At 35.1% G+C, this 13,393-nt stretch overlaps 1 protein-coding gene across 2 annotated transcripts in view; it reads left to right on the top strand.

Annotated features, from left to right (window-relative positions):
* Positions 1-7,165, top strand: part of LOC136872057 (centromere protein L) — a 114,470-nt gene extending 107,305 nt beyond the window's left edge. For both annotated transcript variants that reach the window (XM_067145911.2, XM_067145912.2), the window contains one exon: positions 5,824-7,165. In XM_067145911.2, the coding sequence (XP_067002012.2) occupies positions 5,824-6,091 (268 nt within the window). In that variant the 3' untranslated portion in view covers positions 6,092-7,165. The remainder of the gene's footprint in view (positions 1-5,823) is intronic.
* The last annotated feature ends 6,228 nt before the right edge of the window (positions 7,166-13,393 follow it).

The raw sequence follows: 13,393 nt of genomic DNA, 5'->3' as shown, positions 1-13,393 counted from the left end.
TCACATGATACCTGCCAAAGAAGCAGCTACAGGCTCTGTTCCTGTGAATGCTGCTCCATCAAATACAAACTCTGTTCCAGTGAAAGCTGAACTTGGTGTGAAGTGCTAACTTAAGTTGTTTATGATAAGCATGCTTGTGCTGTGCCTAGAAGCACTCTTAACAATTTTATCATCAAGGATGAAGTTATTACTGCAGAGATATTGTGGGCTATTACTCAAGTTGTGACTCATTCTTCTGCTAGAAGTTTTGGCGTTTGAAGTGATCTTTTTTTTTAAAATCATGTTTCCTGACAGCAAAATTGCGAAGAAGTTCAAGTTGCAGAAGGATAATCTTGGATACATAGTTACATATTGACTGGGTCCATACTTCCAAAAAGAATTGACAAACTTGGTTAAAAAATGTCCTTGCTTTTGTATTTCTTTTAATGAAAGTTTAAATTCTGTCACTCAGAAGGGTCAAATGGATATAGCTGTTAGTATTTGGGGTGGAAACTTAGTTCAAACAAGATATGTTTCATTAGCAACAATCTGAATTTATTGTTCTGTCCAACCAGTCAACTTTGAAAGAAGTCTTTCCTCTTATTTTTAGGTCATGCTACTGCTGAGGACCTTCTGATGACTTTTTTGCAATACTTGAAAGACCCTGGTTTGGATACGAAAAAGATGCTGCAAGTATGAAGTTTTTGAAAGATCTAAAGAAGTACGTAGGTGATACACCTTCAAATCCGGAGCTGTTGGATTTTGGTACCTACTCCTTGCATACTGTTCATGGTGCATATAAAACAGCACACAACAACTCTGAATGGAACATTCACAATTTTTTGCGCTCTTTGATCCCAAAACCGATCGATTGGATGATTTTCTTAGCACCGCCTATTTTCAACACAATGTTTCTAAAGAACTGATCCACTTCATACAAAAAGTACTTGTATTGTTTCATGGCAACGCTACTGTAGAATGAGGTTTTTCAATAAACAAAGAATGCATAGCAGAGAATCTTCATGAAAATAGCTTGATTGCACAGCGTCCGGTGTATGATGCAGTATCTGCAGCTAGTGGAGTATTAGCTGTCAGTGTTTCGGAAAAGATGATCCATGCAGCCAAAAATGCATCAACATTGAGAATTAAAGCTTTAGATAAGTATAAAAAGAGTACAGGTAACATTGCAGCATAAAGAAAGCAGCGGAAGAAATAAAACATTGAATTGAAGAAACGATATATTATGGAGAGTGCTAAGGAAGAGGCAGAAGAACTGGAGAAAGAGGTGAAAAGACTGTTGTAAGTGTGTGTACTTTGTGAGTGCAAGCTATAGTCATTGTGAATTGATAATTAAATACATATAATAATAATTCACAAATTTGTTACAAAATGTGTAAATTATACAGCATAGCTCACAACGTTTTGTACATTACATATGCCATATTATAAAGCATAAAAACTACTGTGTATAGAGTAACAAATTTTATATCTTTTTCTGTGTTGCATATAAATGTGATTGACTTCATATATATGTCTTTCTTGTGCCTGATTATGTAGAACAAGTTTTTACTTAGAATAAGACTGGTACAGAATCTAAGAACGGTTTACTTCCACAGTGTGTGTTACGTGATACTCCTTCTTTGACTGTGCTTATTGGGAGTAAGTGTTAAAAAGTGATCGAAATAGCCAAAAGTGCATTGTCACTTAGAAGCTGTGATGTTAGATAAGACTTTTCAAGAGAGAGAGCGAGAGAGAGTGTGTTTTTGTTTTTTATACTATTGTAAATTGAAAACAAACAGTTACGAAGCTGTAAATACAATGATTTTTTTTCATTTATAAAAAAGTGGCATTTGTCAACTTTTTGTCTTGTAATTGTTTTAATAGTCTTACAAACAATTTTGTATTCATTGGGATTTTTTTCCAAAGCAAGAATTGTATAAATTGTCTAAATTAAAGTGTTTTAAAAGCAATGGGTGGAGTGGAGGGGTGTGAGAGGAATTGGTAGGCCCTGTAAAAAATGCATAAAAGAAATTGTATTTAAAAAAAGTCAAAGTGAGCCTCCATGGCTCAGGTGGCAGCGCACCAGCCTCTCACCTCTGGGTTCCGTGGTTCAAATCCTGGTCACTCCATGTGATATTTGTGCTGGACAAAGCGGAGGCGGGACAGGTTTTTCTCTGGGTACTCCGGTTTTCCCTGTCATCTTTCATTCCAGCGCCACTCTCCAATATCATTTCATTTCATCTATCAGTCATTAATAATTGCCCCAGAGGAGTGCGACAGGCTTCGGCAGCCGGCACAATTCCTATCCTCGCCGCTAGATTGGGGCTTCATTCATTCCATTCCTGACCCAGTTAAACAGCTGGAAACAGGCTGTGGATTTTCATTTTAAAAAATCAAGGCTGATTGAATTTATTAAAAGCAAAATGTGCATTTGTTGGCAAAAAATTACAAACTTGAAATCGTCAAGGGTGTAATTTTTCCTGAAGAACTTTAAAAAATTCATAGCAGTAGGTACTGTTTTTTTACTTTACATTGCACCGACACAGATGGTCTTATGGCGACGATGGGATAGGAAAGACCGGATGCAAGCTCACAGCTGCGCGCCCTTAACTGTACGGCCAACTCACCTGGTATTACGTACTGGAATGTTGCTGATATATACTGAATATACTGGAATTTTGAAAATGGAACTCAGTAGACACCCTGTATTGTTATCGAAAGACAGTGTGCTTTAATAATTGATAGCTTGTATCCAAGGGAATAAACAATATGTGTAAACATAAATCAGCCTTAGCTAAGCGACAAATTGCTGAACGTTTGATAGGAAAGAAATGGGGACCAGATATTACCGAACAGGAATCTCTATTGAAAAAACCAGGGACAAAAAGTCATGAAATGTTATCGGAATCATATTGTTCTCATCAGGAAAGTGTCGCATCAACTTAAAGCCCTGTATGTCCTTCACCTATAGCCAACAATCATGGCATGACAGAAACTACAATCCCCGTAACTTCGACTCGGGAAAAATTGCATTGTGAAAAACAAAATGCAGGTGAATCATTTTCCTTTCTTTGGAGGAGGAGGAGGAGGAAGAGGAGAAGAAGAAGAAGAAGAGACAAGCTTCCAAAGTTACCAGTATTCGTACAGAAGCGGCTATGAAAGAAAAGGAAGGAAAAACATGCAGTTCTGGTGACTTTTAGGTAATGAATCAAGAAGAAAATGACACTTGAACTTTGCTTTAATTTTCCCGTCAATTGTAATATTACACTTAAATCCCATTTTTCTCCCATAGTATTCTGCCAAATGTAACAAAATTTATATAGTACATGTATCACAGATATATTAGGAAACCTGCAATGGAATTTTCGATTGCAGAATTTTTTCAAGTAGTAGGGGTTTTTAAGTCCATAATTTTAGAACATAAAAATTACACAAACTTTAGTACGATATATCTCCTTATATAAATTACAGTATGTACAGAAAAATCGATATGCAGTGCTTTTTAAAGAACTATTATCTACCTAATTACAAATTTCCAGTAACATTTTAATTAAATTTCATGAAAAAATGGAATTAAAAATTTCAAAACCAGATTTAAAAAAAATATTTTGAAAAACTATTCATTGTGTATGTAAGAAATGTTCATGATATCTCTACTTTTATGTATGTGACATTTCCACAAAGTTTCGTGAACATCCATGCATTAGGTAAAAATTTCTGTTTATTTCAGGAGTGTCACCTTAATGCTACCAAATGCTTTCTCTAGGTCAAGGAATGCCACATGTAATGGGTTATTCTGTTGTTAATGTTTCTTCAGAAGCATGCAGGCTGCAAAGATTGCTTCAGAAGTATTCACTCTCTTTATAAAAGCACACTGGTTGATGCCTATTGTAACAATGTCTTTCTGGCGCTGGTCAAGAATCCGCTCAGGTATTTTCGCTGTATGATTACACGAAGCGGACCGGTCAATAGTTTAAGCAGTCTGTTGGGTTGCCATTTTTCTTAAATATGGGCACTGGTATGTTTGTTGCCCAGTCAGTTGGAGCATGACCATCATCTCCCATGGCATTGAAGAGGCGTCATTAAGGAGTTCTTTCAGCTTCAAAATATATCCTGGTAGATCATCTGGTCTGGTGTTATTGAGTTCTTCATATACCTCATGGCATAGATGACTTCATTGGAAGTCATACAGTTCGGTCCCAAGCAAGGCACGCTGTATGGAATAGGTGGATGTGGAAATTCCACATTTGAAATTTCTTTGAAGTACTGCGGCCTGTCCAGGATATGATTTCTGTCCTGCAGTCAGCACACTTCCTTGTCTTCAATGCACATGGGTATCCGTTGTCATATCCCCTGTGTTTGCTAGCAAGCAGATACATTTCTCACTTCCCTTGGTGTCCAGTTCTTCTTACAGATCTTCATATTTTGGGTTAATTACTGTGCTCTAATGTCTTCATTTTGCTGCCGTAGAGAGGGGTTTCTTGTTGTTATACAGATTATAAACCTGAATACATAACTAATATAAAGAATGCACCCAAACAGTTGAAGACTGATCATGGTAAAACAAAGAAGTGAAAATTGATATAGCTCAATAAGCTAGAGAAATAATGCAACCAAACAAGAATTAGGATACTGGAAACAGCCCAACAATGAACAGGGTGAATTAGACATTTTTAATGCCTAACTTTAGATTTATTGGAACAAATACTCCTAAATGGAAAAACTTTTGAATTTTTTCTTTTCATTGTTAGGCTATTTCCAGTTTCCTAATTCTTTTTTTCATTGCATTATTTCCCTAGCTTATTGAGCTGTATCAATTATCCCTTCTTCATTTTACCATTATCAGTCTTCAACTGTTTGGGTGCATTCTTTATATTACGAGGGTAATCCCAAAAAATAAGGTCTCCTATTTTTTTTTATAAATACATACACCTGTTTATTTCTACAATGGTTTATATCACTTTACAGCTTGAACCTTTAGCTATTTTTCTACATAATCACCATTTCAGTCGATGCATTTTTGTAGACGCTGTGACAGTTTCTGTATGCCCATGTCACACCAACTCGCCGCCATGCTGCTCAGGAAGTTGTGAACCTCATCTTTCACCTCGTCGTCGGTGCTGAATCGCTTTCCACTGGGCATGAAGTCGACCAACAATACCCCTTTTCGATCACAAAACAGAGTTGTCATGACTTTACCGGCAGACTGTGTTTGCTTGAATTTCCGCGACTTTGGCGAAGTCACTGGTGTGATTGTTGCTTGGTCTCAGGTGCAAAGTGGAACGCCCATTTACCTGGAGTAAATTTATTTGCCATGTGTTCTTGGCCAAATCATCATCAAAGGATAAACAATATAAGCCTACTCCTTTCAGTAATAAATAATAATAGAGAGAGAATATTCAACACATAGCCACCCCTATTAGGGAATCTAACTGATTGGCCTCCAGTCAGTTCACACAGAACAACATTTATCTTGAAATTGTTTTAATTGCTATTTTTAGCAAGCAGGTTATATGGCTATCTGTTGGATTTTCTGTCCTTTATTGAAATGTAAGCTATTATTATTATTATTATTATTATTATTATTATTATTATTATTATTATTATTATTATTATTATTATCATCATCATCATCATCATCATCATCATCATCATCATCATCATATTAATAATCTTGAAGAACAAGGAAATTGGAATTGACATGCTAGTGATAACTTGTGAAATCCTTTGTTCCTTCACTTGATTTTTAAAGGTCTTTGTATAGCAAGGGAAAAATTACTAATTGCTAACAATAGAAAACTCTACAATGATGATACTAATGCCATTTATGTTGTTTCCTTTCAGTATTCATGATGACCAGAAAGATGAACTGTTATACAGTGAAATTATGACTCTACAAGATGGGCTAATGGAACATGTGTACTGTGTATATGGAGTTAATTTGGGTTTGTGTCGTCTGGAGAAAATCATTTCAAGAGATTTATACTTGGCATCTAACGGGGTGCTAAAAGTTCGCTCTACTACTCTTGCTGATAAACTACTCAGTTTTATTTGTACCGTTTCTGTAATCCTTGACTGTGCTACACCGTCGCTCTGTGTACAGGGTGAATGAGACCTTTTTAATACCTCACTTTAGATTTGTTGGAACAAATACTCCTGAATGAAAAACTTTTGATTTTTTTTCCTGTGCAGTTTTACCAGTTTAGTTATTTGTTAATTTATAGAAGTGTTAACAGCATTTTCATCTAATGCTCTATAACATGTTATTATATGTAAATATAACTTTTTAGTACAACTTTTACTCTGTAAATTAGATGAAAATACAGTATATTGTTTTATATTCATGATCCTTTCATTTTGATCACGCTGATCATGAACTAATCAGTTGTTTTAAAGTATTGCTGTGTTTCTTAAAAGATGACAACTTCAGAGTAGTACATTGAATTTTACTGCAGCTGCACCGATAAATTGTAACTCTTTTTGGAGTGGATCTAATTATAAAAAGATAACCTTAAGAACAAGTACACACTACACCAGAAAAAGTCCACAAGTTATTTCCAGTATATTAAACTGTTATGGCAAATCTTCTATTACAGAAGGGAACTCTGAAGTGAGTGTTTGTGACTGAAGAGTATGTTTGGATGAATTCGTAAAAGATAGTTTGAAGGCACTACAATTCCTAAATATTGTGAGTAGTATCTTAGTGATTTTATTTGTTAATTTGAATTCTCTAAGCTGGACTATTCACTAAACTGAAAGACTTCCAGACTATTGAAATCATTACTAACTTGTTTGAATTTCAATGAAATATATTTGAAGCATTTTAAAACTTCTCTCCTGCTATATTCAGTCCACTCCAAATCCCTTAATCATTTAACTCTGATTGCTGATCTACGTGATATTAGGATTTTAAATGAACTTATGAGACTCTGTATTGCGGGGTGATCCGTTTGAGATGTCAGCAAAGTATAACGTTATATTTATTAAGTTAATGTATATATCTCTTAACTGTTTTCTTTAATGTAAGCATAAATGATGGGAGTTAACAATGAGTGACATTTCCAGGGGCATGGCAATGCTATTGTACACAGAAAACAAAACACAAAAACAAGTCTAATGCACCTCCACCCATGCTCCAGGAGGCAACCCAACAGCACGTGGTTCACAGTGCAAACATTAGATTTCAGGTAATACCAGTAGTTAAGAAACAATGTTAGGTTTATGGTTCACCCAATCAGTATACAATACCACAAGTGAAAACTATTTAATATAAAAATATATTAAACATATTTTGGGACTTGTTTCGTCTCTATTTGAGACTTCTTCAACCATAAAATCACGTGGTAGTTTACAAAATTCATTGTTCAAAAATTGAAAAAAATGGAAGAACCCAATGCCTTTTTAAGATATGCTAAAGATTAATATACACATAATTTACACAAAATTGTCCTCACTTCTTGCAAAAACTTATCTTCAATGTTAAAATTTGAAATATGACATGCCAGCCATAACGTCTTGTAAAAGAATACAATGTTTATTGTTGCTGTCTAGTAATTTAAAACGGAAGTTGCTTTATGAACTGTCGAGAAAACACTGAAGTAAACATACACATTATTTAATAAAGTAGTTTAACCCTTTATAGGGCAAAACTTTTTTTTTTTGTTCATAATGGCCAAAAAGTAACATACTTACCTTCTAAAGTAAATACTAGAACCAACAAACCTTTAATCAATAGCAGCTAAATCCTTTTATGATAATCACTACTAAAATTGTTTGGCAAAATTTTAACCACAATCCTATTAGGGACATGCATATTTTGTGGTCAATAAATTAACCACATCCATAAATTATATTCATTTATTGAATTTGTTTTATTGGATTCATCAACTATGGTTTTGAATATACATTCAGAGAAGAAAATCATAAATATCTGAAGTGGAGAAGCTAAATTCACAGTACATTGGGTCCAAATGGGTGAGAGAATACCAAGCTCTGGAAACTATTGGGCCTTTTGCTCTATTAGTAATATTATACTGTGGAGGCTGCAGAGTTAGACTCGAGGAGTCTGAGTCTGGTTCAGGATCAGAATATGAATCGGATGTTGAAACTAAAGATTGCTGGCTCTTATCTGCTTGGTCCGGGTCAGCTGGATCATACATGCTCCCATCCGAATCCTCTTCCATCAACTGTGCACTGATGGTACCTGCCATTGCTTCACCACTGCTCGTACTAGTACCTGCTACTGGTATGACTAAGGCATCCTCAGCATCAAAATCATCATCGGCTTCTGAATCTGTTCCTAGTGTATCCCACAGTCCCTCAATTTCAGATGTTTGTAGACGTGGCATGCTTCTGCGACAGTAAATATAAGAAAAAATATAAGAAAAACTGATTTATTAAAATAAAAGATACAATAACCATGCACCAACATTATCTCTCTCTTCATCCAAAACTTCATTTTGCACTATGCACTTTCTATACTATTTCAAAGAGCATCTAAAAAGCTGTAATATATTTACGAGAGTTTTCAAGTTACTGCTTTCATATTATTATCTCCGTATCATCTAAGCACAATACATTCTTATCAGTATTTCAACTTTAGTGTACGAAACACACTTTGTACTCACCTAATATCGCAGTAAAATCACAGGAAACTGGAGAAGAACCAATAATTTAGCAAGAAAAGCAAGACCTGCGAAATGAAAAAGTGAGGTTAGATTGGACAGCTGTTTACAAAGCCTAAAGTATAATCACATATATGGCTACAAGTTTCGCAACCAATTACAGTCATAGCAAAAACTATTACTTTTACTAATAACTCACTGATATAACATAGTTTTATGCAAATAAATAACAGAAATATTAACTTACTGGCTGAATAAACTTCGTGTGCTGCTATTAGCTATCGAAAATGCACTGTGGTTAAAATTTTGACCACAAAAAATCGCGGGCGCTTCTCTCTGATGGCCGTACTGAAAACTAAGGTTGTGAGTAATGTTGGGACCACAAAGCGTTCGAGCTGAACACTGATGATGATAAGGTTGCAGCTAAATACAATATATAGTCAACCTTATCCGAGGTGGTTAATTAATTAACCACTATCCTATAAAGGGTTAAAGTAGTTTGCAAACAATCTTTCTTCAATGTTAAATTTTGAACGACCTTACTTGAAAATGTTACAAGCAGTGTTGTTATCTGGTAGTTTTCAGTGTGTTGACTGAGGGAGATTTAAATTCTGCCCTTGGAATAGGATTGGGACAAAATCCACCTCGGAACTTCAACTTGTATGGAAATTTCTTTCAAAATTAAGATATTCTGGTAGGAGAAGTTATATTTCAAATTTTAACATTGAAGATAACAAAAGTTTTTGCAAGAAGTGAGGGCAATTTTGTGTAAATAATGTGTATATTATATCTTTAGAGTATCTCAAATAGTTCTTAAAAAGGCATTGGGTTCTTCCAATTTTTTCACTTTCCGAACAATGAGTTTCGTAATCTACCACGTGATTTTATGGATCGAGAAATCTCAAATAGAGATGAAACATGTCCCAAAATATGTTTAATATGTTTTTATATTAAGTAGTTTTCACTTGTAAAGTGATGTCTATTGGCTGGGTAGACCATAAACCTAACATTGTTTCTTAATTTTAACTGTATGAATACGGATCTATATGATAAAGTTCGTAATTTTACTAATACCAGTAATACCGGAAAAACTAATTTTATGGAGTTGGTATAAATTAGCACACACGGTGCGTCAATTGTTAAGTGAAAAACAAAATGGTCGTTACGCCACAATGCGCTCAGTGTGTCATATGGTATGCAAAATTTTCGAATGTCATAGTGATCCAGTGAGCTTTCAGACATCAGGTAGGTATATCCCATTACATCAAGACATTGTTAGATGGTACAACATGTTCTTGGAAAATGGATTCCGAATGCCTCACGCAGGCGGAAGGCTGCGTGATACAAACAACTGGGAAGATAGTTGTGAAGCTGTAACTCAGAGTCCACGAAAGTCACTCCGCCAGTCATGAGCAAAGCAGAATTCACCATACACAACATGTCGGAGGATTGTTAGACAGCACCTTAAGATGTTTCCATACTGTATTCAGTAAACACAAGCACTGATGCAGCTGAATTACGAAGTTTTACTCAGTTTTGCTGTGTTGATGTGTGAGTGGCAGGGAGCGTTGATGAATGGTCAAATTGATGGATGTTCACGGACGGAGCCATATTTCATGTGAGTGACAGAGTCAATACACATAACTGCATTATTTGGGTAACCAAGAATCCACATGTCTCATACGAACTCGAAAGAGCCAGCCCTAAATTGAGCGTGTTGTGCGGAGTGACCCATGAGGTAGTTTACGGCCCATTCATTTTTGCGGAGGAGACTGTTCGTGCTGTTAGTTATTGTGATATGATAAAGTATTTTGTAGTCCATCAATTACAGGAAGATGGGATACTGGACACCATTCTTGGGCTTTCATAGTGCTGGTGGACCTGTCCCATGGCGTCCAAATAGCCCAGACTTAACGCCTCTAGATTTTTTTGTGTGGGGCTACATCAACTCAACAGTGTATGCACAAAAACCACGGAATCTAAGCGACCTGCGGAGGAAGATTATAGCAGCTTTTCAGCAAATCACTCCAGAAACGCTGTGCAACACTTGGTGTAACTTGGACTTGAGGTATGGTCTGTGCCACATTCGCAATAGCAAATATGTTGAGTGCTAATATGCTGGGACACAAACTTCAGACTTTCCTACCATTAGCAGACAATCAATTTGAATAGTTTCTTGTATATGGTGTTTTACTTTTCTGACATCTCAAACGGATCATCCTGTATTTCTCCTTTAGTGGATTAGATTTTGTAAGGATGATAATGAATACTGACACATCATTTCTTTGAAGTAAAAAGTGACAAAGTTGTATAGTAAAGTCATATAAATGAAACATTTTGTTACCAGTGGCCTAATATGCTGCTCATGGTGTAACTTATTCTACAGGAATGAAAATCTTGTGCATATCATTATTCTCTTTCACATTATAGTTTAGTGAAAGTTGTTTAAATTTGAATGGAAAAGTTAGCGAGAAGTATAAAGAGTTGTGTTAATTGTTAGGATCAAACTTATATTTTTGTGAGCCTGCTAGAACTTGCCCATTGCATTTTGATAAGAAACCAAACAATCACATAAGCTACCCTGAACCAAACCATAGATTCCTGTATATTGTGCCCATTAGCTCCAATGATCGCATTAGAATCCACAGGGTGTGGACCATCCATGGTCCATGTGTCTGATGGATTTAACTGCATAAAGATAGGAGGTAAAGAAAAATTACAAGGAAATTATCCTAAAATTAAACAGTTAAAAATATTTGGAATCAAGAAAAGTTTATTCCAAATGAAATGAACTTTTCAAATGAAAATTTAAATAAATCAACTTGAATCGATAACTGAAAACTATAATATAGTGTTAATATTTTATATTGAATTCAGCATATTTTTTTTAAATTGATAAATGCTATAAGCAAATTTTTTCAGGAAATGCATTTTTTAAATCTACCTAAATACTAATTGTATGAACAGTATATTTTTACATTACTTTTACACTGATTTTTAAAGTACGAATTTGATTATGTGTTTGATATTTCTAACATTTTTGTTGCTGATATCAGAATAGAGAGATGAAAGTTCAAAGTGTTTTGGAAAGTCTATAAATGCAAAGATGACAGTTGTCAATATACAAATTAAGTGCCGTTTTTTCTTTTCCCTATCCTTTTGGCAGATGTTATAAAGAAGGCATCCTTATTGTTCATATTGCATTGAAGTGCGGTTCTTTAGTATCACATTGTTCCGTACCATTTTGATAAACATAAGTGCAAAATAGTAACATAAAAAGAAACAAAATATGAATTCCAATAATTGAAAACTGAAACCTGATGGTGACTTTCAACAATGTCTGTATAAATCTCTTCTGCTCTGCTTGGTATTTCAAAATGCTTCATGAGTTGTAAGACAACCTTATTCTTACCTTTATATTCTGACTGCAGTTCCTGGGCTTCAGTACCTAGCCTCGACAGAACTTCCATTGTGAGTGTATTATACCGACAATAATCAATCAGTCACTACTGATCTGCATTTAGGGCAGTGGCCCAGGTGGCAGATTTCCTGTCTTGTTTTCCTAGCCTTTTCATAAACGATTGCAAAGAAATTGGAAATTTATTGAACTCTCCCTTGGTAAGTTGTTCCAGCCCCTAACTCCACCTCCTTTAATGAACTTTTGTCCTCTTGAATTCCAAATTTATCTTTCCTACTTTTAAAGACACAGCTCAAGCGTGTTCCTCTGCTAATGTCATCCCACACCATCTCTCCACTGACAGCTCGGAACATACCACTTAAGTCTTAAAAATCGCAAATATTTATTTAAATAATCCACCTATTCAATACATACAATGTTCTTATAGTTTGGACTTAATCCTTATTATAACCTTCTAATTGGGATATGTTTCGCCCTCTTGCTGGACATCATCAGCCAACATCGCACCTCATAGTGAATAATCAGGATCCTGATTATGTTCTAACATACAACTTAGTTTCTACATTTTTTTTTACGTCGCACCGACACACATAGGTCTTACATAAAATCAGTTTCATGGTCCGTATCACACTTCATTAGATTCACAATTAAGTATATTAATATTATTATTTATTTATTATATTATTTATTATTTATTTATTATATTATTTTCTTATTTATTAGGACAATTTCTCTATGGAATATTGTACAAGTGTTTCCTTGACGACTGCTTTCTATTGTAGAAATAATTTATATATTTTCTCTTGAGTTATTTGTTTGTTTTAATCTTGTCAATCTTATGTTAATTTTAAGGACACTTCCTCTAAAGCATTACTTTGTCAATTTTATATATTTTTCATCTAAACAGTGTTATGTGGCTGAAGATGTTGATAATATACGAAACATGTACCACTTTTGACCTTTAAAATTGCCTTAAGCAATCATTGTATCGACTAGGTGGAAAATAAATAAATACTTAATTGTGAACACATAGGTCTTATCGTGCCGATGGGGACAGGAAATGTCTAGGAATGGGAAGGAAGCAGTCGTGGCCTTAATTAAGGTACATCTCCGGCATTTGCCTGGTGTGAAAATGGGAAACCACGGAAAACAATTTTCAGGCCTCCCGACAGTGGGGTTTGAACCCACTATCTCCCGGATGCAAGCTCACAACTGCGCGCTCCTAACCACATGGCCAACTCGTCCGGTTTTCTACATTGTACAGGCTTAAAAAGTCTATTTTACAAGTTCTTATTTTGATTACTTGATTGTTTTGATTATTTGAAAATAGCGTTAGATTGTAAAAAGGATTAAGTCCTAACTACAGGAACAT

Source organism: Anabrus simplex, chromosome 4 (assembly GCF_040414725.1).
Source record: "Anabrus simplex isolate iqAnaSimp1 chromosome 4, ASM4041472v1, whole genome shotgun sequence".
Taxonomy (NCBI): Eukaryota; Metazoa; Arthropoda; class Insecta; order Orthoptera; family Tettigoniidae; genus Anabrus; species Anabrus simplex.
This window is presented reverse-complemented; position numbering and strand designations above follow the sequence as displayed.